The sequence below is a fragment of the Pogona vitticeps genome, chromosome 11 (assembly GCF_051106095.1).
Source record: "Pogona vitticeps strain Pit_001003342236 chromosome 11, PviZW2.1, whole genome shotgun sequence".
In the NCBI taxonomy this organism is placed as follows: domain Eukaryota; kingdom Metazoa; phylum Chordata; class Lepidosauria; order Squamata; family Agamidae; genus Pogona; species Pogona vitticeps.
The window spans coordinates 25379558-25403257 of NC_135793.1; the positions used below are offsets into that span (position 1 = coordinate 25379558).

General features: G+C 49.0%; 2 protein-coding genes across 5 annotated transcripts in view; one reads left to right on the forward strand and one right to left on the reverse strand.

The window, feature by feature from the left end:
• TEX11 (testis expressed 11) overlaps positions 1-23700 on the forward strand; it is a 70864-nt gene that overhangs the window by 9862 nt on the left and 37302 nt on the right. The gene's annotated exons all lie outside the window — the stretch shown is intronic.
• Positions 917-21784, reverse strand: SLC7A3 (solute carrier family 7 member 3). Of its 4 annotated transcripts, none has more exons than XM_020795819.3 (12): positions 21635-21784; positions 8953-9362; positions 7398-7556; positions 6275-6446; positions 5609-5721; positions 4802-5024; positions 4062-4201; positions 3863-3965; positions 3202-3413; positions 2485-2651; positions 1697-1805; positions 917-1522 (listed from the first exon to the last, which is right to left on the reverse strand). In XM_020795819.3, the coding sequence occupies exons 2-12, from the start codon at positions 9320-9322 to the stop codon at positions 1392-1394; spliced, it is 1899 nt and encodes a 632-aa protein (XP_020651478.1). In that variant the 5' UTR covers positions 9323-9362; positions 21635-21784; the 3' UTR covers positions 917-1391. The 4 variants fall into 4 exon arrangements, with proteins under 4 accessions (XP_020651478.1, XP_072837167.1, XP_020651476.2 ...); XM_072981066.2 differs by lacking the exon at positions 21635-21784 and adding an exon at positions 21109-21244; XM_020795817.3 differs by lacking the exon at positions 21635-21784 and adding an exon at positions 19669-19714.

The window sequence follows — 23700 nt, forward strand, 5'->3', positions numbered from 1 at the left end:
CTCCACATGTTGGGTGGCAGTTCCATCATCATTGGCTGAGCTGGTTACCTGGTAGATGGCGAAATCTATCAAGATCTGAGGGACCTTCCATTTCCTTCTCCTGCCTTAGCTCATACACTTTAAGGCTGTATTATGTTACAAGACTATTTTGGCTTTGCACGAGGAATTAAGGCAGTGTCAACACCAAACTGGGCCTGCTTTGTTCTAAAGGCATTGTGTTGCACCTGCACAGGAATGAAAAGGATAAGTGTTTTTAGAAGACCACATCAGGCTGCCAGTTTTCCAGTGGGCCCAGCAAGCTATTCTTTCTTTCTAATCAGCAGTTGGAAAAAATAGGGTATTTAAAGTTAAAGTAATCTTTGTAGAACTGAGCTGCGTTTCGTAGGTTTTAAAAAAAAGTTTTTGCTGTAGAGTTTGTTCCTGAGGAAAAGGCACAGAACTGAACTCTGCTTGTGGGCTTCATGGGTAATGTCTGAAATTGTGAGGATTGTATTTGGCACTCCTCCCCGTAGAGCTTCCCAAATTGGAATAACCTACCTGTGGAAGAAGGTTCACCATCCCTGTTCTAAGTGGATACACCTGCAGAGCTCCTTTTTTTTTTTAAACAATGGTAGACATTGTATGAGGGAGAGGAGAGCTGAAGTTCCTAGCAATTCCTAGCTGATCCTTCAGGAACAGCCAGAGTAGACCTCAGACCAGCTACTGCTAGTCAAGAGATTGTGCTTCAGCTTAAAGGAGGATTGAGCTGCCAAAGCTGATTTGACACAGCCGTAGTATAATTATTATAGTTTCAATGGTAGAAAGCATTTAATATGTTGAGAAAAATCACCACTCAGGTTCCTGGCTGTTGAACTGAGAGAAAATAAACAACAAAACAGCAAGTTAGAGTAAATCTTCCTTTAAAAAAACCAACCAACCGTCTTTGGGAGTTTTAATCATACAAAACACTTAACATTTTGCACAACAACCCAGAAACAATAGTTAAAAAAGAAAAACAGAAAGCTTATTAACTGCAGGGTATAAAGGGGCTTCAAACATCTTGACATTTTGATGTACATGTAGACAAAGGTACCCCCTGGCCAAGCAGGCCAGATGGAATTAATACAGACATTGAGTTTCACTTTCAGGTGTTAGATCCCCTTCCCGCCCCCCCCCCCCCCCCGGACCAGAGGAATTGGCTGTGCTTTGTATCTACCTCACCTTCTGCCCGGTGTTGGCTTCATTTGCCTCTTCTGCAGGATGACAGGATTGATGCAAGTTTATTACCGTATGCTAGAGAGACCTAGGATTCATTTGTCTCCTGCTTTTGTCGGGGAAGGTCAGGAGGTAGGGTGAGAAAACTGAGCACCCATCGTGTACAGATGGTGACCAGGGAATAAACTTCCACCATCTCATGTCGCCATGTCTTGGTTCAGGTCAGCGCTAGGCGAATCCAGAGGCTTAGTGGACGCTGACTGGGACTGCCGAGCCACCTGCCCCTCTTCGCTGTGCCAGATCCCATAGCCAAAATAAATGGCAAAGCCTGAAAGAGAAGTGGAGGTCTGTGGTCACAGGAGCACGAGGTGCTATAGATTCTACAGCCCGTCTTCCTTCTTTCCTCTGCTCCCAGCAACAGCAAGCAAGTGACTGCACCACCCAGTAGCCTCCGCTGGTACCACTCCCTGTAGAGAAGTACTTCACAAGTGGGCCTTCTTACCTATGGCCATCCAAATTGAAAAGCGGACCCAAGTCCCTGCATCCAGCTGCATCATCAGATAGATATTCACGAAGATACTGAGCAGCGGGAGGAGTGGCAGGGCAGGAACCTGTAAGGGATAAAAATACTTAAACTGGCATATCTGGCCCCGACCTGGTAACTTGCCAGTTAAACCTCTGGAACACACTCTTGTGTGGAACTGCCCGTTAAGATGACATCAGTTCTGCAGGAAGTGCGATAGGCAATAGCTAGACAGCTTTTAGTAACACATTTCAAAACAAAGACTTTTCCACAACCTATTATAGTCTTAAAGGTAAAAGTAAAGGTTCCCCTTGACAATTTTTTTTTGTCCAGTTGTGTTCGACTCTAGGGGCCGGTGCCCATCCCTGTTTCCAAGCCATAGAGCCAGCGTTTGTCCGAAGACAATCTTCCGTGGTCACATGGCCAGTGCGACTTAGACACGGAACGCTGTTACCTTCCCACCGAAGTGGTCCCTATTTATCTACTCGCATTTGCATGCTTTCGAACCGCTAGGTTGGCGGGAGCTGGGACAAGCGACGGGAGCTCACTCCGTCACATGGATTCGATCTTACGACTGCTTGGTCTTCTGACTCTGCAGCACAGGCTTCTGCGGTTTAGCCCGCAGCGCCACCACGTCCCTATATTTATAGTCTTATTATAGTCTTATTATTAAGTAAATATCTAAAATGTCATCAGTGTCAGAACGATTTCATCAGGATGTGAAACCAGCAGACTGCTTTCTAGGAAGGGCTTTCCAGCATTCTTACTTTGAAAGTGAGACGAGTCTTGCTTTCTGGCTGCCTCCAGATGATGATGGTGCCAAGAACCGAAACAGCCAGGAGAAGCGCAGAGGCCAGGACCCAGCCAACACTCCTTTCCAAGAGTGCTTCCCAGTTCTGTGCGAGGATGCCACACAAAGCAGTGATCATGACAGCTGCAAGAAAAGGGAACCAGAAACCAAGTCTCTTTCAGCTCTTCTCAGAACCAGAGACCAAGGTGTGCAAGATTCTCAGTGCCAGGAACAAAGATGGGAACCTCTATTCAGCCCAAGAGACAGGTTCGATTTTAGAGATGTTACTGGGTTCCATATTTCAATAATGACCAAAGTAAAAAAAGGACCATCATCTACTTACTCTAACTGGCAGTAACTAAGCCTTGGAAGATACATTTTCTACCTTTTCAAAGGGGAGAGGGAAAAACTCACAAAACGTAGCAAACCACTACATGGAGGAGTCACAGGAAAGTAGGCAATAGTCATTGGGAAAGCCTCAGGAGAAAGAGAGAGAGAGTAGAAGGACCTAAATTGATTCAGATCATCAAGGGTTACCAGGTAGCCATCTCCACAGCCTCACTCTGGAACCCTGTGTAGTACCACTTAAAAGCATCTTGGGCCTTAATAGCACATCTGCAAGGTCCCTCCAAGTTCTACCTCTCCAAATGACCTCGAACCATCCAATTTTTGTCCCACTTCCACCGACACTTACAGATGACAGTGCTGCTGATGTAGACGATGCGCCCAGAGATGCCAGTTGGCATATCCTCAGAAGGGCAGAAAAGCTTCTTCCAAGTAAACTTTTCTTTGAGTCTAGTTTGGCTGTCGCTGACTGCAAGATTCATGATCACTTTCTCTTCTTCGCTTCCGTTCATCTCGAGCATTTCCACATCTTTGGAGTAGGCGCATGGCTCAGGTTGATACCTGTCGACAAAACCAAAGGTTCAGTAAAGACCCTGGTGGTCCAGGGTGGTTTGATGCCTAGACATGACTTGGAGAACAGCACATTGAAGAGGAGTGAGGAGCCACATAGGCTGCATAAGGTCACCAGGCTGTTTTTGTAGACTTTGGATCACCATACCAAAAGGGGCATTGGGGGGGGCTTTGTTGTGGGGGAACCCTGCCAGGCCTGGTATCATCCAAAGCGGCCATTATCCTTTCAAAGAAGACTCATTTCCCACAATGCCTTATGAAAATCCAAAAAAAGCATCTTTATCATTCAGCTTGTGACCACTTCTGGTTTTCTTCTAGACTATTTTACTTCAGGGGATCAGTGTGCCCCTTGTAGCCCCTGAGGGTGGGAACCTGGCATCAGGGCCCTTGGTGTGACACATCCCCACCCTAGAATTTCAGTGATCCCAAGAGGAACCCACCTGAGGATAAGCACACAGACAGCCACCAGGGAGTAGGCCAGCAGAGTACCAATGGACATGAGGTTGACCAGGTCCCTCAGCTCAAAGAGAAATGCCATCAGGGCTGCAAGAGAACAGGCTCTGTGTGAACCTTGATGTCGTGCAAAAGAGGAAGAAGAAGAAGATGACAAAGAAGGGAGACTCACAAAAGTAGACATACCAGCAATGATGCCTGACACAACAGTGGCCACCAAGGGAGTCTTGGTCCGGCTATGTACCCGGAACAGAAACTTGAAGAGAAGCCCATCTTCAGCCATGGCATAGATCACTCGTGGCATGGGGAACATGGAGCCAAGCAAGCTGCATTGGACAGAAGTTACGAGTCATGACGTCAGAATCTGGGGGCATCTGAAAGCAGCCACGAGAGTTGGGGCAGGAATACACGTAGCCACAGAGCTACGTGTTTTTTTTTTTTTTTTTTTTTAATGAATTTGTTTTCTGGTGCAGAGCATAGTGGGTCTGGATAGAAAAGATCCTTTGGCCCTCCAAGCCTTTTTTCCGCTGCTTTAGATATTAGATGGACTTCCTTTTCCATTGAGCATTTAATGACCTGTAATTGTTTTTAAATATCTTTAATTGTCTTTCTTCCTCTTCTAGTTTGGAGTAGGTCTTTTAAGTGTTAGTGATAATTTGATGTATGTGTTGTCTACTGTTTTTAATGGACTACTCTTCTCTTCTTGAGGGCACTTGCTCAGCTGTGTCGCCATTTGTTTGCTAAGCACCTTGATGCATTTGGTGAGAAGTCAGGCTAAAAAATAAAAAACCCAGGAATAGTCAAAATAAATTAAGAGGCTAACTGTGGCTTAGCTAGATAGAGCAAAAGAAACTTCTGCATCACGTCTGCCTCATTTTATTATTATTATTATTATTATTATTATTATTATTATTATTATTCCTTACCTTGTAGAGAGGGCACAGAGTGAGCCAATGGCAACAACATAGCGGGCAGGCTCCCAACCCACAGCCTTGAAGGCATCCGGCAGGGGACTCTCCTTGTCCACCAGGAAATAAGGAACCATCAAAGTCAAGGAAGCAGAAACTCCGAAGTAGGCCACAAAGCAGATGAGGAGGGAGACGATGATGCCAATGGGGATTGCCCGCTGGGGGTTACGTGCTTCCTCCCCTGCAAGGATGAACGAGCCAAGGAAAAATTAAATGGAAATTTCCCTCCTTTACTAGGCCTAAGTAGGCAAAGTCGGTAAGAATCCCCCACTCAAGCCAGCCACCTGTATTTTAATGAGCACAGCGGAGGTGCCCCTTGTGTCGCAACTCTATCTCTTAGGCACAGATCATCTCTATGTATGAAGGGTTTGCTGTTCAAAGCAGCCAGCCATGGAACTAACTGGCATTTCTAATGACTCATTTCCCAAAACAAAAATCAGGAAAGTTTCTGCAAGGAGCACATGTTGATATAGAAGCGTTGCTCAGCCTCTCCTGGGACTGAGCAGAGATCCTGTGTCTTCTGCTGCATCACAGAGGGAGCAAATCCAAAATGTGCATCTTAAAATGTGTTGCCCAGAACAGGATTCTGTTCCCTAGGTATGTTCTGACCAAGGAAGTACAGAATTCCATTATCTGTACACACAGCTTCTATTAATCCAGTCTAAGATTGCATTCGCTCCAAAATATGCACTGCTCGTTGATGAAGGGAAGCACAAAAATTAACAGATTGTCCCACCCCGCCTCACAAAAAGCGGCGATTTTTACCTGTTGTTGCAATACAGTCAAATCCAACAAAGGCATAGAAGCAGGTGGCAGCTCCCGACAGAATCCCCTCAAAGCCAAAGGGGAAAAAGCCGCCGTTACCAAAGGGGCCCGCTCTGGAAGAGTAAGAAAGATACAGTGCCAGTCTCCCTTCAGAAACCCAGGTCCTTCGTGAAATGGTCCACGGGCCTGATCCTCCCTCACCCAGGCCTCACCACGGAGCATCTTCCTCCTCCCTGCTGCTTCCATTCCCCTTTTCTCCTCCCTCCCATCTCCACCACTGGTGCTCAGGATGGTAAGGCGGCTGGGCAGCAAGTAGCTGCAGCAGTCCAGTCTGAAAGCGCAAACAGGTCAAGAGGAGATGGCTGATGATCCCTGCCCACAGAGCAGATGCAATGAACAGGAGGAGGGGGAAAGAAACGCACATGGACCAGCCAAGACCTTGTTAGTGGCCTTTTGGCAACTGGCTGCTGGAGACGGGACATTTAATGCCCTACACTATCATCACCTATTTGCTTTCAACATGCATTTAATTTGTTTGCATTTCTGCACTAGCTTTATTATTATTATTATTCTTTATTCATGCTTGTTTTATAATGTTTTTGTAAGCCCTGCCTCAAGTCCTAGTTTTTTGAAGGCAGGCAGTGTATAAATTAAAGGAGCCCTTACTTGTTTCCAGATTCCTGTGATCGGTTCTGAAAATCTTCTTCAGACAAATTCCAGTTCTTGACATCTCCTTTTATGAAACCAGCAATGATGACAAAGGTGAGGACAAGCAAGTTGATGGCCGTGAAGATCTTGTTCACCAGGGCAGATTCACTCACTCCAAATGATAACAAGGCTGAAAGATGGAGACAATGTGAAATAAATAAGGCATGAGATGCCACCTCTCTTTAAGACTTCCTTGATGTGTTTGCCCATTGACGGTGGCCGGGCTTTCTTTTAGAATCATTTCCACTTGTTCTAGGATGGAATCCATTTAGTTCCAAGAACGTGTTTAACTTATGAATCAGTCTGGGACTTGAGTACTTGGACAACATTTTTGCACCTATTCATTACTGGTTAGGACCTCCTCCAGGTTCATTGTTCCTTACCCTGAGCATTTAACAGCAAACACTTAATAGCTCTATTGGATTACACCAAAGGCCCATCTGGTCTGACATCCCATTCTCTGTGATAAACAGCCAGATGCACCAATGGAAAGCAGAGAAACAGGTCATATGGACAATAGGAACCACCCACTCTCGTCCATCCACCAGCAATTGGCCAGAAGACATGCTGCATCTGATACTGGGGGCAAGAGGGGGCCATAATCTTAGCTTACCTGGATTTGTCTTCTGAAGCAAGGAATTCTACAGTCTGACTATAAATATTAGAGGAAATACTTCCTTTTATTTGATTTAAGCCTCCCATTATTCGGCTTCCATGGATGACCCATTGAGTTCTACCATAAACTTGCTATCCATTTCCTCCACACCATGAATCAATTTATAAAACTGTCCAGGTCATTAAGAACCATAGGTCCTCCTCCTGTTAGGTTTCATGTCCTTTTAATGCTTATTTGCAGTTTTTATCATTAATTGTGCTGCTGTTGAGAGGTAGATGCTATTCTGAAGTGACATCTACAGGCTACCTTAAGGGCCTTTACAGAATAACAACAAAACAAGCACTTGAAGAACAAGCCCTAAAAGGACCTTGGCCTCCAGCTGAGACCCACTCAGCTATGCAGCCAAGAAAGCAAGCGTCCACAGGGCATTATCTCCCCTGCTTCACTCCTGTATGATAATCTCACCTGTAAGAAGCAAGACCAAGAAGAGAGCAAAGAAGTCTGGATACTCAGCCAGCACGTTTTCGACATGCAAGGCTGTTCTGTTGTGGAAAAAAGCAGAGATGTGGTCTCCAATGATGTGGTCAAAAGTGGAGCTCCAGGCCCGAGCCACACTAGCTGTTCCTGCCAATCGATAAAAAAGGAGAGCGTTCCGTTAGTCCCAAGCTTGAATTCACACCCGCTCCTTCTGCATCAGCCCCCAGAGGCAATGGAAACGGCCTCTCTGTATTTCCTCACAGCGGTGGGAACACCACCACTGATTCCAAGAACTGGAAAGGTATATCAGAAGCCTGTTTGACCCATGCAATGGGACAGACCCAGCCTACCGATGGAGCACACAGCTTTCCTTGTCAAAGTGTTCAATCCTTGCTTTTGTGCATCAGATAAAGGTGGCTGTCTGAGCAAAACTGACATGTGCTCCAGGAGGGGAAGGCTAAAAACCCCTTTTTGCCATAGGCATAGGGACACAGATGGCCTAGCTGCTGTGACTCATGCAGTCAGAAGATCTAGACTGGGCTCCCACAGCAGATGATACACAGGCCTTCAAGGAGAACTTGGGAAAAGTCACTCTATATAGAACGCTTCTATTAGCAACCAGGACGGATCAGAGATTTGTACATATTGCTAGTGTTGAACTTATCTCAGCATAACTGGAAAAGTGTAATGCTGAAAAGATCTGCATTGTTTAGCATGAACTGAAAGGACAGCTGACTCTTATAAAATCTAAGATCTACTTGAAATTTAAGGTCCACGTTGAGACCTCCCCCACTCTGCTAAAGGTTTGATGAATGATGACCAGGGAAAGGGTTCCTTCCGCAGAAGGATATATCCTTCCTAATAAAGTAAGAAAGGAAAGAAGAACTGCACTCAGCGAAGGCCAAAATGGTTCTCTTTTCCAAGACATTTAGTGTTTGTTTCTTCTGCCACCATGTTGATACTGATTTTATGTAAAAGCCTCTTCCATTTTGAAAAGAGTTATGCTGCTTTGACTGTGGGCTCGCAACCAATCATTTATTCACCCATCCATCCATCTTCTCTTTTTCTCTCAGAACTGGGAGGAGCTTATAATATAGTTAAAATGCGATGAATTACAAATATGAAAATCAAATCAAATTCCGTTAAATACAGTGAAATTGCTTTTAAATAAATTAGATCAATAATACTTTAGCTAAAAACAAACAGAAACAGAATAAAACCAGCACTTCAGCTAAATCCTTGTTGATCAGATGGCCGTTCATTGCTAAAGGCTTGCCCAAATAAAGAAGTTTTTGCCTACGGGCAGACGTTGAGTGCAGAGGGATGTAATGAGTGTTACTGTTTGTAGGAACAGCAGTAGTAATAGACACTGCTGCCATTGTAGATATTCGTTATAAAACATAGCCTAGGAATATTCAATGGCTTTGCTGTTCTTTTCGACTTCCTTAATAAACACCCATTCTCACACTCCCAACTTAAAAGGGCTGGGGTTGACAGAGTAAATATGCTGAAGATGCTTTTCTCTCCCTTTTCCAATACATACCTATCATATAAGAGAGGATAAGGTTCCATCCTGTGGTGAAGGCCCAAATCTCCCCAACAGTCACATAGCTGTAGAGGTAGGCAGAGCCAGCCTTGGGCACACGGGCTCCAAACTCTGCATAACATAAGCCGGCCAACACCGACGAGATTGCAGCAATGAAGAAGCAGATCACAATAGAAGGGCCAGCTAGATCCTTGGCCACTTCTCCTGACAGAACGTAGACACCTGCCCCAAGGGTGCTGCCCACCCCCAGAGCGATCAGATCTAGAGTGGAGAGGCAGCGGGCTAACTGAGTCTCCTGCGAGCTGAGGTCCACCGTGCGCTGCCGGATCAGCTTCTTGCCAAAGCTTGTCATGGTTTTCTTCAACATCTTGGCCAGTTGTATGCAACGCCCTCTGTCCCCCAAGGATCTGAAAAATAAAAGCCAAACACCATTACGGCAAACAGTGCAGAGACAGTACATGTGTCAGGAAAAAGTCTGGGGGGGGGATTTATCAGAACCAGGCTGACAAACACTTGATATCTGGCCTAGCAGGCTGTTGAGGCTTTTACACCATTTGGCATAAGGACTACTCTTGGCTGCCAGCGTAGGGTGACATTTCACTCTTCTGGCAGCGCAGGACCTTCTTAAAATTCCTAGAAGTCTGCTAATGCATAGTCTGCACAATGGCACAGGTCTTGTTATGGAGAGCAAAATTCAGCACTTTCAAAAGCATAATCATTTCAAAGTCCTACATTTAAGTAACCTCTGAGCCTGGGCCTGGAAATTTGCAAAGGCCCTCCTATAAATCAAACCATCCTTAAACTAGGGTAGAAAGGCGCAACTTGTGGGATGGGGCGCACCTATCGGAATGCATTTTGCAGCATCTCTGGCCAGCAGGCATGCAAGGGTTGGTGGCAGATGGCAATCCAGTGATGCCTGAACAGCCACAAGCCACCCATCTTTGGCCCAAAAGCTTTGCTGAGTTTAACGTAATCAAAGGAAAGAAAAGAACCTAAATGCCTATTGTAAGACCCTTCAGAGAACTAAAGGCTCGAAAGAAACCCTACAGAGAGCTTTCAAAAATCTTTGCTCAAAATTGCTGGTGGAAATGTATAGAGCCCAACCTTGTGAACCAGGCTGTTTGTAGTTACATTTTATGTCCAAACAAGTTGCAGTCATCCATAAAAGTTTGCAAAATACAGATATCAGGACACCTCGGGGATGAAGAGTTGTTTACACAAGCTGTCATTGGATAAAAAGTTGGGAAGGTACCTTCAGCTATTAACCAACTCAAGTTATACTTTGGTTAACAGCCCACAGAACAAACATTCCTCTGGATAAATGTAGCTGTGGTCCATGCTGGATGAGAGCTATTTAGAGGGATTCACGCTACACTTGGAAAGCTCAGCAAAAATAAGATCTTACATTCCTGAATGTTCTGTCTGAATCTGGCCCTTTTCCATGTCCCTTGAGAAGAGGTTGGCTTGAGAGCCCATTGCAGTAAAGGTGGAGAGCCTCTTTTAACCTGAGGGTCCAGTTCAACTTCAGAGATACTTTTGGGGACCACATTCCAAGGATGGATGGAGCAAAAGCCAAAAAGACGGTCCCAAAATATCAGAATATTTGAACATAAAGCTCTTGCTGTCAGTGCGTAAGCCTCAGATATGGACATTCAGTCTTTCAGAGTGGAGATAGATCCATACAAAAGCAGAAAGGAACTCTTATGGGCAAGGATATGTGGCACATCCTAGTTTCTCTTTATGATCAGCCCAACAGCAGGAAGGCCATTGCTCTCCATCATCTGTTTTGTGTCAGTGAATCGATACAGGTGCCGTCCACGCAACCTGTCTATCAAGCTGACTGATGGCCCTGTCAAGAAGGCAAAGCCCTGCTCATTTCCTTTTTCCCCAGCTATGATCTGTGGAAATGAATCACTGTCTCCTTGGTCTGCTAGGAAAGAGATGCTTCTGTTCATCCAGCAGGAGCCCATAAATGTAAGGGCAGGAAGACCGTAAATTGCCAGTATGCAAACAGATGAGAAGCCCCCTGCCTTCAATAGAGGTATGATCAGCAAAAGGAATCAAAAGAAGGAGCACTGGCCAAGAAACAACCATGAAAAGGTCTAAAAGCTTATTTTAAAAACCAGGCATTGGCAGCGAAAAGGAAACGCCAGCGCTAAATTAATGAGATTAAGCCCTCATTAACCATCTTGAGAAAAAAATGGGATGGGTGAGTCATCCTGTCTGGAAGCCGAGTGTGCCAGAAGGAACCCCCCCCCCAAAAAAAGAAGCCCACTCAGTGCAAAAGTGAGGAACCTCTTCCAAGGGCCGGGTTCGAATTGAGAGACAAGAGCATGGTGGGCCAAAAATGCCAGCCTCTCCTTAAAGGAGAAATTTTAACCTTTTCCGTCTTGTGGGGGAGAGAGAGAGTAGATGAAGGCTGGGGAGCCACCCCTGCCATATGGAGGGGAGTCTGGCTGCCTGGGGAGTCCAGAGGGCCCGCTGGGATCTCTCAGGGGGGCTGGATTCAGCCCCAGAGAATAGAGATTTCCCACCTTTTCTCCTGCAAGCCACCCTGAGCTCTGTAAGTACGGGCTTTTTGGTGGTTCCCAGAGTTTCTCTCTTTAAGCCAAAACGTGGAAGGAAAAGGGTTAGGGTGCTGCTGCCAGAAGTGGTGGCCCCAGATTCTGGGAGTTATCCAGCCCTCTTAGATAGCTACACCCCAAGTTTCAAACCAGTAATGGCGGGGGGGGGGAGAGAGAGAATTAACCATGATCATGAGCTCCCGTCAAGCAAGGAATGTAAACTTTGGTTTCTATCAGAGCAGAAGATAATGGGAAAATCTCTCTCGGGAAGCAGGGCTGGTGCTGAGCAGGGCAGAATTAGTTGTGGGAACAGCACTCAAGAACAATCTGTGCAAGCTAAAGTATGACACCCGCTTCCCCCCCCTCCTAAAAACATGGTAATGCAAAGTGCTTGTACAACCAGCGCCAGATGTTTTCACAGCCTGGGGAAGGGAGGACGGAGAGACAAAGGATGAACAGGGCAGTTATTCCCCACCACCAAGCCCTGGTGTCAGATACCCTAGAGCAACAGGAGAAAAGTTGTAAGCGCACCGCTTACAAAAGCCTGCCGCTGTGGTTTGTTTTTATTACATAACCCTCCTGACTTTCTCCGAGGCTCTTGGCAGCGAGAGACTGCTGTGGACAGTGCAGTGTTTCCAGAGAGACAAAAAGCGAAGCTGTTTTGCTCCAGCCTAGGAACTCTACTGGGAAACAGTCAAGTATCGACTGAGCTGGACTGGAGAGCCGGGGCTCTCTGCTTGAGGCTCTTGGAGAGGATGAGTAAAATTGGAAAAGAGGGACCCATGGCTTTTGCAGGAGCAGGTTTATGGGGACAGAAAGAAAGCCTGGCTGGCAGTGTGTTCAGCCACAGAGACGTGGCAACAGGCTGGCTAAGCTGCTTAAGAGGCCTTTTAGAGTGAGTGAACACAAGCAGATTGATAGATACCAGTGCAAAAGTCACCTAATATGACAAACGCATCATGTGAAACACCCAGAAGGAAAGCGTTAACACACGGGGAGAAAAAACACATTGGTGCTTCTGGAGTGGAAGGATCAGATGATGCCCTCATGGCTCAGGGGACACCCAAACATTTTCAGATTCTCCAGGAAGGCTCCTTCTGTATCCCCAAAGAAAAAGACAAGGGAACCACCAAAATGTGGCAAGTCAGGATCCTGTCCAGTTCAGTCATTCCACATGATGAACATTTCAAAGCTACAGGGAAGCATGTTTGCGATTGAGCATTTTCTGGCCCCGTCAACCTTGCCCTAGTTGGCTGCTCTCACAGATAATTAAGGAACTTTTCTACACAGGACCAAAATGCCCTACACAGGACGAGCATTGTTTTACAGCGGCACGAGCAGTGTTGGCTTTCCAGACGTTTTTGCTCTGCAGCTTCCATTCTTCCAATCTATTATTATTGGACCGCACGGCTCCTTTTTAGGAAGGGTCTCTGTAAATCATCAAAATGCTGGTGCCTAGATTCATCTCTTAATCACATGCTGTGGTCAAGCCCTGTCAGGCCATTTTGGAGATACACTGTTACTGGGGTCAGGATTTTCAGGATTAACTAGCCATCAGGACTATCCCAGGCCAAATTAGAGGGCTGGGAGCTGTCAAGGGGGCAGAAGGTAGAGCAGCCCTCTTACCCCCGTGTCATTCCTATGCTTTTTGGTGCCCTTAGAAATGTGCCCCACTGCTCTGTGGGGGTCATGAGGATTCCCCCTGCAAAGGTGCATGGGGGAACAAGTTACAACGGAGGTTGCCTCCATGCACTCATGACGGATGCAGCCTTCATCAGAACCCCACATTTCAACAACATCCTCTTTTCACTCGTGGATGTGCAGTTTCCAGCATCATCCCATCCACACCTTCATTCCTACGGAGAATTGGAAGTTCATTGGGGAAATTAAGCAAGGCACACTCAAGAACAGTAGTGCCGGAGGAACCCCTCCGTACAACTGCAATCCAAATTGCACCTGAAGGAGCCCAATCCAGAAAAGAGAGACACCCCCCCCCCTCAGTCCAGACATGCCTTCATCCCAGAGTAGCCAGCCCTGCCCCAGCAGCCCCTCGCCACTCAAGAAAAGCAGAGTTCTCCCTGCTTGGGGACCAGCCTAGTACAAAGAGAGGTATCGTAGCCCCTGCAGGGATCTTTCATCCAAACTTTGATCCAAGGGACAGATGGGGGAAAGGCCGGGGGGGGGGGGGCGAGAGCAGCCACCATGAAAGCCTTGCAAGTCTGTCTCCAGACATGGGAGGAGGGCAGCCGGTTGTGTTGCGAAAGTACATAGGAACTCAACATTTCCTCCTCCAAACAGCCAAGTTCTTCCTCCCTGGAAGCGCTCCCACTTTTACCACTGGAACAAGGGGGCTGATTGAGTCTTTGAATCTTCTTCCGATCCCTATTAATAGATGATAATTTTACTTCAGCAGATGAGAAAGCCAGAGGAGGCCAAGTTTGTCTGGCCTTGTTCCTGACAGAAAGACAGCGCCAGCAGCTCTGAGATGCAGCGTAGCCTAGGTTACTGCAGGAGCAGAAGGAGCCTGGAGCAGCAGCAAGCACAGAGTGGAACTATCATGAGCCAGAAACTATCTCTTCCTCCCCCCCCGACCCCCCCCCCGACCCTGGCACATTTATCAGCTTTCCACTCTCCAGCTAATTTCAGCCTCCCCTTCTGGCCCCCAGAAAAGCAATCTCAATGCCTGGTTCACACCGACAAGCAGCTGAAGTGGTTAATCTGTTCCTGGACTACTGTCACTGCAGTCTGCTAGTGAAGGAAGGGAACAGTCAAATCCTTCTAAGTTTAAACAGCCATTGCCGCATGCCAGTCCTAGCTGCAGGGAATGTGATTTGTCATTTTTGGAGGGGAGAGGGAGACGTGGAAGAGCATTTGACCACACGCTCTCCTCTTTGCTGTTTGAACTAGGAGGTTTTTCGTATGTCTGCTCTAACTTGGGTCACTTCAAACGGCTGAGAGTTCCTTTTTCATATGCCTCCTGTATGAATTGACTTTTCGGAAAAGAAAAGGGGGGGGGAACCAATACATTCTCAGCCCTGCCATTCTTCATGGAACTCCAAGACGCGGCCATTAAATGCCAGATCTACTCTTTAACCTATTTTATATATTTCATTAGTAGCTTTGTCAGCAGCTTGAAAGCCAGTGTGGTTTGATGGTTAGAATGCTGGACTAGGACTAGATTGAGGCTTTGGCTTAAATCTCTTGTTTGTCCAGGAACTCCTTGGGACACTCTCTCCGCCAGACTTTCCTTCCTCATAGGTTCCTTGTGAAAAGCTAGGGAGGAGGAAAGGAAGGTATGCCGCCTTGAGCTCCAGCAGGGCTCTTACAATGGGCTACTCAAGGAAATAACGGAGAATATGCTGGTTTAAAGCAGCAGCTGCTGCTGCTGTGACAGCAGTCCCCACGGTTTGCTACTTGGTGCCAACCCTTACGTGTAGTAAGCCAAATGTAATTAGCTGCGGAAATTAAGACAACGCTCTGCTAGTATATGAAGAACAAACACATGTGCAAATACTGCTTTCCCTGAAGTGGTATCTTGTGGGTCTGAAGAAGAAATAATCACTGCCTCCAAACGGGGTGGGGGTGGGGGACACATTTTGAGTTTGCTGGATTTCTCATCCTAAGGGTGTCTGAAGACAGGGATGAACTAAGCACACAGATTCAAGAGACACAGAAAGTGGGTGTGGATAGAACTTAGCATCTTCACCAACATATTCTACTGGTTAGAAACAAGTCCAGAGCACAGAAAGAGGGCTCAGAAGACTAAATAATGGTTAGGCACAAGCAGTGTTACATATACCGATTTAAAAGCAAATAAACAAACAGAATTTTGCCACCATTGCTTTCAGAGGTTTTAAAATGCAGGGTGAACATTTTCTCTCTCTTTTTTCTTTCTTTTTTAAAATCCATTTGTTTCTTTCCATTAAGTTAGCTCACTCCAAAGCAACAGAGGAGGTAAAAGCCAAGTCTGAAGGTCGGGCTCTCTCCAAATTGTTCTGCCACCTGCTATGCCCATTAGGAGTCCCCACAGGGAGAGGCAGACATGGAAAGGTGGCCTCTTTATGGCTGCAGCCATTCATGAGGCATAACTTATTAGAAAAGGGTGCACAGCTTTGGAAAAATATGGAGTGCAGGCTATTGAGACAGCATCACAAGAAATGACTGTCTGGAGCGGGACTTGAGTTCTCATGTCCTCCAACCGTTGCTTACTTCCTCAGCCCTGCTTCCCAGCTGGAAGATATCCTGAAAGTCATCTCATCTTGTCCAACACTTGCCACTGTAGGAATGCACTACTGCAACACCTGAGCTAGCTATCCAGACTGCTTCAAAAGCCTGTAACAAAGGAGTCCATTCCTATCAAAAGCAACCTCTTTCACTATGTAACAGCTCTTGCATTTAGTTTAAATTCTTCTCCTTGGAATTTGAACCCACCAGTTTGGAGCCTTCTCTCTCTGAAGCAACAGGAAACATGTTTGCTCTGTTCTGTACATGACAGCCATTCAAATATTTGAAGACACCTATCTTATCACCTCTTTGTCATCTCAGACCTCTCCAAGGCCTTCATTTTTTTCCATTAGGACTTAGTCTTCCAGCTCTCACCTCTTGTTGCCCCCCTTTCCTATCACACGCATGCCAGGAGTTTCCACCTGTCAGAGATTTCAGACCATGCCTTCCCCCCTAGAAAGCAGGGACCTAAGGCTACAGCTCAGAAAACATAGCTTTGTTTTTTTTAAACTACAGATTGCCCCCACCCCATCCAACAATGGCTTCTCATAGTTTGTATTATAGGTGGCAACTATAATCCAAACAGATAATTTTCCAAGGCTCTACTCCAGCCTGAAGACAAGATGGTTTCTGAGCTTTCCTACCACTCTGGAGGATCTGTCAGAAACATCCAGAGAAAAGGGGCAGAGGAATAACCCACAAGCATAGCTGTTGGGCACACAGTGTGACAGCGGGGTGGGGGGGGGACAACCCTGCCAATTCACATGTCCCCGATGCAAACGGAAATTATTCACTGGGCAGTTACAATTTACTGGCTCCTCTTGGCGAGACCCACGTAGGAAGCAAGAGTTACCCAGGCGTGAATTGATGGGGGCAAAAGTCCTGGCCCGTGACACAGAGCAAGCAGAAGCAGAGGCAGCTAACTGCCTCAGCCAGTCAGCGAAAAGGAAAAACAACCCCTCTTCCATCTGTTGCAGCAGTGCGGCACCCACACGCCCAATTCCCCGACTCATTTGTTTTCCCTGGGCTAGCAGGCAGAAGTTTTAAACAGATACAGACAAACCCTCTGCCTAAGTTGCCAAGATACAGGCTGTACGACACTTGAGGTCGACCGTGGTAAGAATGACAGGTGGCATTGGCAAATGGTCCTCATTGATCATCTGCTGGCTGATCCTATCCATTATAATGTTGCAGAGCTGGCTCTGCCATTAGGCAGAGAGAAGCAGCTGCCTCGGGAGGCACATTTACAGTGTTATGAAAAGGAAGCAGATGCTTTGTAACTTATTCTTATTGTGCTTTTTACTGCTCGGGAGTCAAGAGATGCTTGCAGGGTTTTTCGGCCTCCTGTGCCAAGAGCTAGTTGGCTTTCAGCAAGGGAATACAGGGTTCTATGGCCTGTTCAAGGCCAACCAGTTTGCCACACCATGGGCTGTGAAACACAAATTTTCACATACATGCACAGCACACACCTTTAGGTACAGCATTCCTTGACTTGGCTGGATGGGGAGCGCCACGTGTCGGGCAGCAAAACATCTGGGCTGGCCCTGTAATGTTGGGTGCCGCTGTCTCAGCTTACAGGAAGGACTAAATGAATGATCCTTCCACACACCCCCATCTCCTGTCAGCGCCCACCCTTGCTGGGCTTGTAGGATCATCTGCTGTCCAAATTAACAACTGGAGCCATAAGTGCATATATTTAGCAAGGCAAGCCAGAGGCAGTATTTGGGGCTTGGCAGCAACAAGAAGACAACACAGCCACAGTCTTCATGTCAACATAAAGCAAGACGAAGCATGTGTGACTGTTCTTGCACACCTCTCTCTCCTGTTACCTACCCACACAATTTTTCCTTTTCTTCTTTCTTATACTATTCTACAGAGCGCCAGATACATTGACGAGGCAATAGGCATTAATGTTTAAAAACAACAAAGAGTTGTCCATTCTGAGGACAGCCACATATCAACCAGAAGAGATTTTTCCCCCAAAACCAACCATCATTCCCCGGGCTCTGTATAAACTGCGTGCAACTTTTGAGAAATTTCAAAGCAATCTGCCCAGCTCTCAAAAACCGACAGGAGCTCATTTGTAATGAGGTGCTAATGAGATCTGCTTTAAAGTCAGCAGTGCTACAAGGAACATCTGAGAAGAGCTAACCAAGAAAACACCAGAACCACCCTGGAAAGAAAAGCGTATCATCCACACAAGCGCTTCTTTCATCCTATCGGTGATTAAAAACCTGCAGAAGACTCCTTGAGGGCTTCGTGCACAAACACACCTGGCTCCATTCAGCTTTACAGAGTGGAACGCCATTTCCCAAACTCTTCTCCGTGTATTTGAAATGCTTTGAGGGTTTTATTCAACTTATGCTAGTGGTGTTTGTATGAACGCTGCCTCGGATTCCCATTCTCCAGCCGGGAAAGCGCTCTCCACCTCTGTCAGCAAAACGCTGGAGGAATTAAAAACAGACTGGCAAGAAAAACATTCACAGACTGAAGCCAGAGGTAACTGAATCCCAGTGAAAAGGGGGAAGGGGTCTGCCTGGCAATTTTCCAGAGCTGTTCCTGCCCAGTTAATATCAGACACTCCAGCAAGGAGGTAACTTAGGGACAGCAGAGACCAAGAGAAAAAGCATCACACAGCAAGATGTTGCTCTGTGATATTTTGGTTCCCCGGAAACTTATAACCTGAGAACTGTTGGGTAGTTAATTACAGGGTCCGTCGGCCGCTTGCCAGCAGCCCCTCTTTGCCACTCCTGCTTTGCACCACTCAAAGGAGGACCCTGCTGGGTGCAGAACAATGCAAAACGCACTTCCTGGGTGGAAGTTTTTCCCCTCCTCTCATCCGAGTCTGAGATGCCACAGGTGACAATACCAGGAAAACAGGCAATGTGGGCTGCGCCAGGCTACTTTAAGCCTTTCCCAGGCCCCTGCTGTGCTGCTTCCCGACCAGCCAGCTCCAACTCTGCTCATGGCATCCTGTTCCCAGTGCAACCTCAGGAACTGGCGTGCCGGGCAGGTACTTCCCCTCAAGCCCATGCACGTAGCCAAGATGCAAGACTGCCCCAAAGCCACCAACGGAAGAATCTGGGACCTGCACAGACGCAAGAAGAGTCCTGATGGATAGACCAAAAGCAACCTCACCCAGTAACTGAATTATTTTTTTAGTCATACTTGTATCCTGCTTCTCCTCCCTTGAGTTCAAGGCGACATAAGTAATGTGGCTCCCTTCCTCCCTACAGACCTATGACCGCCTGGCTCCCAGCCATCGCTCTTACATTTCATGGTTCAATGAGGATCTGAAGTTGGCTTTGCAGCCTCCAAATTCAGTCTTGAACCACCACACGGTCTGCCTCTCTGTGCCTCCTACATTAGCCGACCATGCCTGCAGACAGAATATGACTGAAAGAGTGTGCCTTTTTTACACTCTCGTCTCCTGGCTGCAAAAATAATAATAATAACAATAATTGAGAAACCTGCAGCTGTTTGGGTGGCCAGTGGGGGGTTATAAGCATGACACAGAGGGGACGTGAGACAAGCATTGGCTCCTTTGCTGAGACACCGGGGCCCCTCTTGCAGACCCTAACCGAGCTATGGATACAGTCAAAACTGCCAACCAAAGCCAAGAGCTGCCCTGGGCGGTGTTCCCGCCACCTTTCCGCTTTGTTTAGCACAGGGCAATTTCCCAGTAACTTGCAACAGGCTGAGTCAAGAGGGACCAACCCAGATCCGGTGGTGGAAAGCAGCTGGCATTGTTTAAAACTCAACATGCAGAAGGGGCAGAAAAGAGATGTGGGGCAGAGGGGGGGGAGACCATCCCCTGGAAACCCACCATTTGGCAAGGAATCCACCAGAACAGCGCCCCTCTTGCGCTCGTGCTCTCTCTCCCCCCCCCCCCGTCCCTGCCCCCAGGACCAGCTCATTCCCCTACCTCTTCCTCAAGGGTGCTTTGGCTCCGTGGTGCTCCGCCTGTCTGATGTTGCAGTAATGACTGTGGGGGAGGACCCTGTGTCCCATCGTCACAGAAAGAAAGAAAGAAAATGCTTTTCCCAAAGGGGAACATGTGCACGTTTGCAGACATTGAGTTATGATGTCAGTGAACAAAATGTTACTGATATTTTGTTTGGCATGTATGTGTGTTTTGCAACTTAAAATCAGGATATTTATGTCTGGGGGAAAATACATGTAATAGTAACAGCTGTGTCTGAATGGTAGAAAGGCGTTTTGAGCAGCAACCATGGCTAGCACCCCAAGACGCTCTTGGGGGAACCCCGTTAATAGTGTTGTTAGATGCAGTCTGGTTGCCTCCAACTCATGGTGACCCCATGAATGAGCCTACTGTCCTGTCCTCAGCCGCCCTGCCCAGCCTCTTGGAAACCCTAGCCTGGGGTTTCCTTGAGGGAGGTAGTCCATCTCCCTACAGGGTCTTCCTTTATTTTCTGACTGCCTTGGAAGCATTCTTCTCTTTTCCATGGAATCCTCTTGCCTTCAGACCAAGAGAGAGGATAAGAAAGAGAAAGCTCTTTGGGGAATTGTGGTTTTAAAATGTGCATTTATGATTTCAAATTATGAGGCCAATATCATCTTATAGCGCTATTTAGCCCCGCTGCCTTGGTGGCTGTTATAAATCAAGGAGGTTCTTGTTCATCAATAACTGCAGGGAGCTTCCCTTCCATCCAGGGTCTGGGTGGCTTCCAGGTGTGCGATACAGAATGCCTAAACCGAACGACTGCTGCTTGGCTGGGGGATCCTGGGCGTTGTAGTCCCCGAGAGGAACTTTCCCAAGATAGGACCTACCCAGGCAACCGCCGGGTCCAGAGCAGCCTTCCTCAGCCCACGGCCGGGCAGGAGAGCAACCGGGAGGCGAGCCAGGCGCCCCCAGGAGAGATGCGCGTGCCAGGCGCGCCTCGGTCGGGACAAGGGGACCGCGAAGGGAGCCGGGAGGCGAGGGCGCACGGGCACGACACGCGTGCCTCTGCGCATAGACAGAGCGCCTCCCGCAGCGCGCGCCCCCCCCCTTGGAGCCCGTGTCCGAGGGGGACCCAAAGGGTCGGGGGGAGAGAGAGGAAAGCGCATTCCGCCCACTCCGCCGGCCAAGGCGGCACCTGTTGAGCTTCAGCCTGAGCGCCGCGCGCGCCTCGCCGGCCACGGCAGGCAGCGGCTGACGCAACGCCGAGTTGCGCTTGCAGAAGAAGCCGCGCGAAAGAAAGCGGGGGGGGGGGGGAGAGGAGAGAGAGAGAGAGATCCAAAAAGCGACCCCCGGCTGGAGCCGGACCAGCCTTCCCTCCCTCTCCCTCTCCCCTCCCCTCCCCCGCCCGGGGATCCCGCCGACCGGTCGCCCCGCCGCTCCCCAGGGCGCCAAGCCTCTCACCCGCCGCCGGAGCCCGCGCAGAGCCGGCGCCTCCCGAAGCTCCCGCCGGCCAGGAAGGGCTGGGCAGAAAGAGGAGCCGGGGGCGGCGCGGCGCGGCCCTTTGTACCGGGCCGGCGGAAAGGGGGCCGGGCGAGAGCCGGCGAACCAGCGCCGGGCAGGACTTGGAGCAGGTGGGGGGGAGAGCGGGAGGGGAGGGGAGGCGGGCATCCCCAAGCCGGTCTCTCGCTCTCCTGCTCCGTTCACGTGCCGCCCGGTGCTCCAGGCACCCGGGTCGGTTTTACAGGAGCCGCCCCCGTTCCGGCCGGCAAAAACCCACCCCCTTCGCCCACCCCCACCCCGCTGGAGTCTTCTGGACCGAGAAGGACCGGGAGTGCCCTGGAGCCGCCCTCGGGAGCTGCAGGCCCTTTGCCGAGGGCTGGCGCTGGCCCTCGCGTTGGATCAATCCCCAAGAGCCACCCGCGGAGGCCCCCGTGCTTGCTTGCTGCGCCCACGCGTCTCACTTCAAAGGCTAACCGGGTAAACTTACTACTCCTGTGCAATCCCCGCAAGGGAAAGGTGGGGCCGGCTTCCCGCAAGGAGCCCCTGCCTTGCAAAGAGGCAGGAGGGAACTCGCAGGCCTGGCCTGGCCTTGCCTTGCCTTGCTGGCGGTTTCTTCCTCTTGACAGTCTGGAAGGAGGGAGGGAGGGAGGGAGGCACCGCGGTGTTGCCCCGGCTGGCACCGTGCCCTTCCGCTTTTCGGCTCTCCTCTCGGGCTCTTAAAAACATTGCTGCTTCCTTCTGACGTCGAGTTGGGGGAGGCAGTGCAGTCCTCTACAGCTGGTTTTATGGGAGACAACATATCCCATAATCCCCCACCATCAGCAATATCAGAGGTGCAGCCGCCCACTCAGCCCTGCCCTTGTTATAAATGGGGGGGGGGGATAGAGAACTGGGCTGGATGTGCCCCACCTCAGTGCTGTTGTCCACCCAGGCGTCATCTGCCACATCAGCACCAGAGCTGCCCAAAGAGCATCACGGCCTTCCTGTGGCACCCTCCACATCTGTTGGGACTACAGTTCCCATCATGCCCACCCGGGAAGGGTGGCCACCTGGCCCCTTTCCGACAGGACAGTCCACCCTCTGAAAGACTGTCAGAGGGCCCTTGTTTTCGTGCAGGTGTCTTCTCTTTCGAGGACCGCCCGCTCCCAAGTGTGGTTGAAAGAGACTCCTCATCCTGGGCCATCTCTGACTCGCCCTGACTCTCTTTCGGGGCTTTCCCGGGAGAGAGTGCTCAGAAGGGCTTTCCCAGTCCCTTCTTCTGGGAAGATCCTGGGACTGCACCCAAGGCCACCCAGGCTGGCTTTTCTCCTGGGAAGCACAGTGGGGGAATTGAACCCCCAACCTCTGGCTCTGCCGCCAGAGACCTAAACCCACCACTGGAAGACAGAGCATCCTTAAGGAGAGAGAGAAAGAGGGGATCTTGTTCATCCTTCCACCGGGAGCAGCCGGCAGCCGAAAAGAACCCTGCTCACAGGCTTTCCCCCTCTGGTGAGTTGTCTTTGTGGTTCTGTTCCAACTCTTGGATGTTCTCTAATTTGGCGTCTGCACCTATAAATCAGCACGGGCCGTTTTATGCCACCCCGTGCCCCCTCTTTTGTTTCCCTTTTGGTGTTGCATTTCGTAGCTGCCCTGCCGGGAGTTGCACTTGATGGGTCTGTTGCGCCAAGCCTAGCAAAAGCCAGACACACTCAGGGGAGCTCCAGCCCTCTCTTCCTGAGCCCAGTGGGGCTCAGGGACAACACAAGATGCACGGGGGGGGGGGGGAGAGAGAGGTGGGCCTGCCCCAGCATCTCTCTTGCACTGCTGCCTGAAAGGCTGGAGTCTGGGAAATGCCTCTGCTGGGAATTTACCTTTTAATTAAGTGAGTGAGCAAGCCTCATTAAACCATCCCGAAGCACCGTCCATTTTACAAGCAGATACACCGCCATGACTTAACTCTGATTTATTCCTCCCCTAAGCCAAGCCGGGAGACTAAAAAAAAGGTGGCGCACAGAAGAGGATTGCCAACCTTTTAAACCATGCCCGTGCATTTAAAACAGCAACCCATCACGGCATAGCTCTCTGATCATTTCCTTTTCATGCCTTGCTAAGCAAGGGCTTTGTTGAGGTGACTTCCGCGTAACTGGGCACTCTCTAAAATGTGTGGCTGTGTTGAGGTGGGGGAACAATGAACAACTTGGAGGGAGCTGAGCAAGAGAGGTTGTGTGACTGGCCCTCTGCTGTCAAGGATAGAGGTGAACCTTCTGCCCAGGCAGCACGGCATCTGGCCGGCCGTCAGTCCAGATGCAGAACTTGGCAAGAACTCCCCACCCCCCACCCCCCGTGAATGCAACAAGGAGAGAAATGGCACCCATCATGTTCAGGCAGTGTTGGGGATCGCAAGCCACGCTACCCAAGATGCCGTGTGCCATCAATCAGGCAAGCTCTCTGAGGCAGCCATCCATACCGATCTCATGATAACCAGGTTTTTGCCACTTGGCCTTCTCTCTCTTCTTCACTGCGGAAGTCTGGGAGGAGCTCAGGACGTGGCTCTTGTGAGCGGAGCTGAGCCTT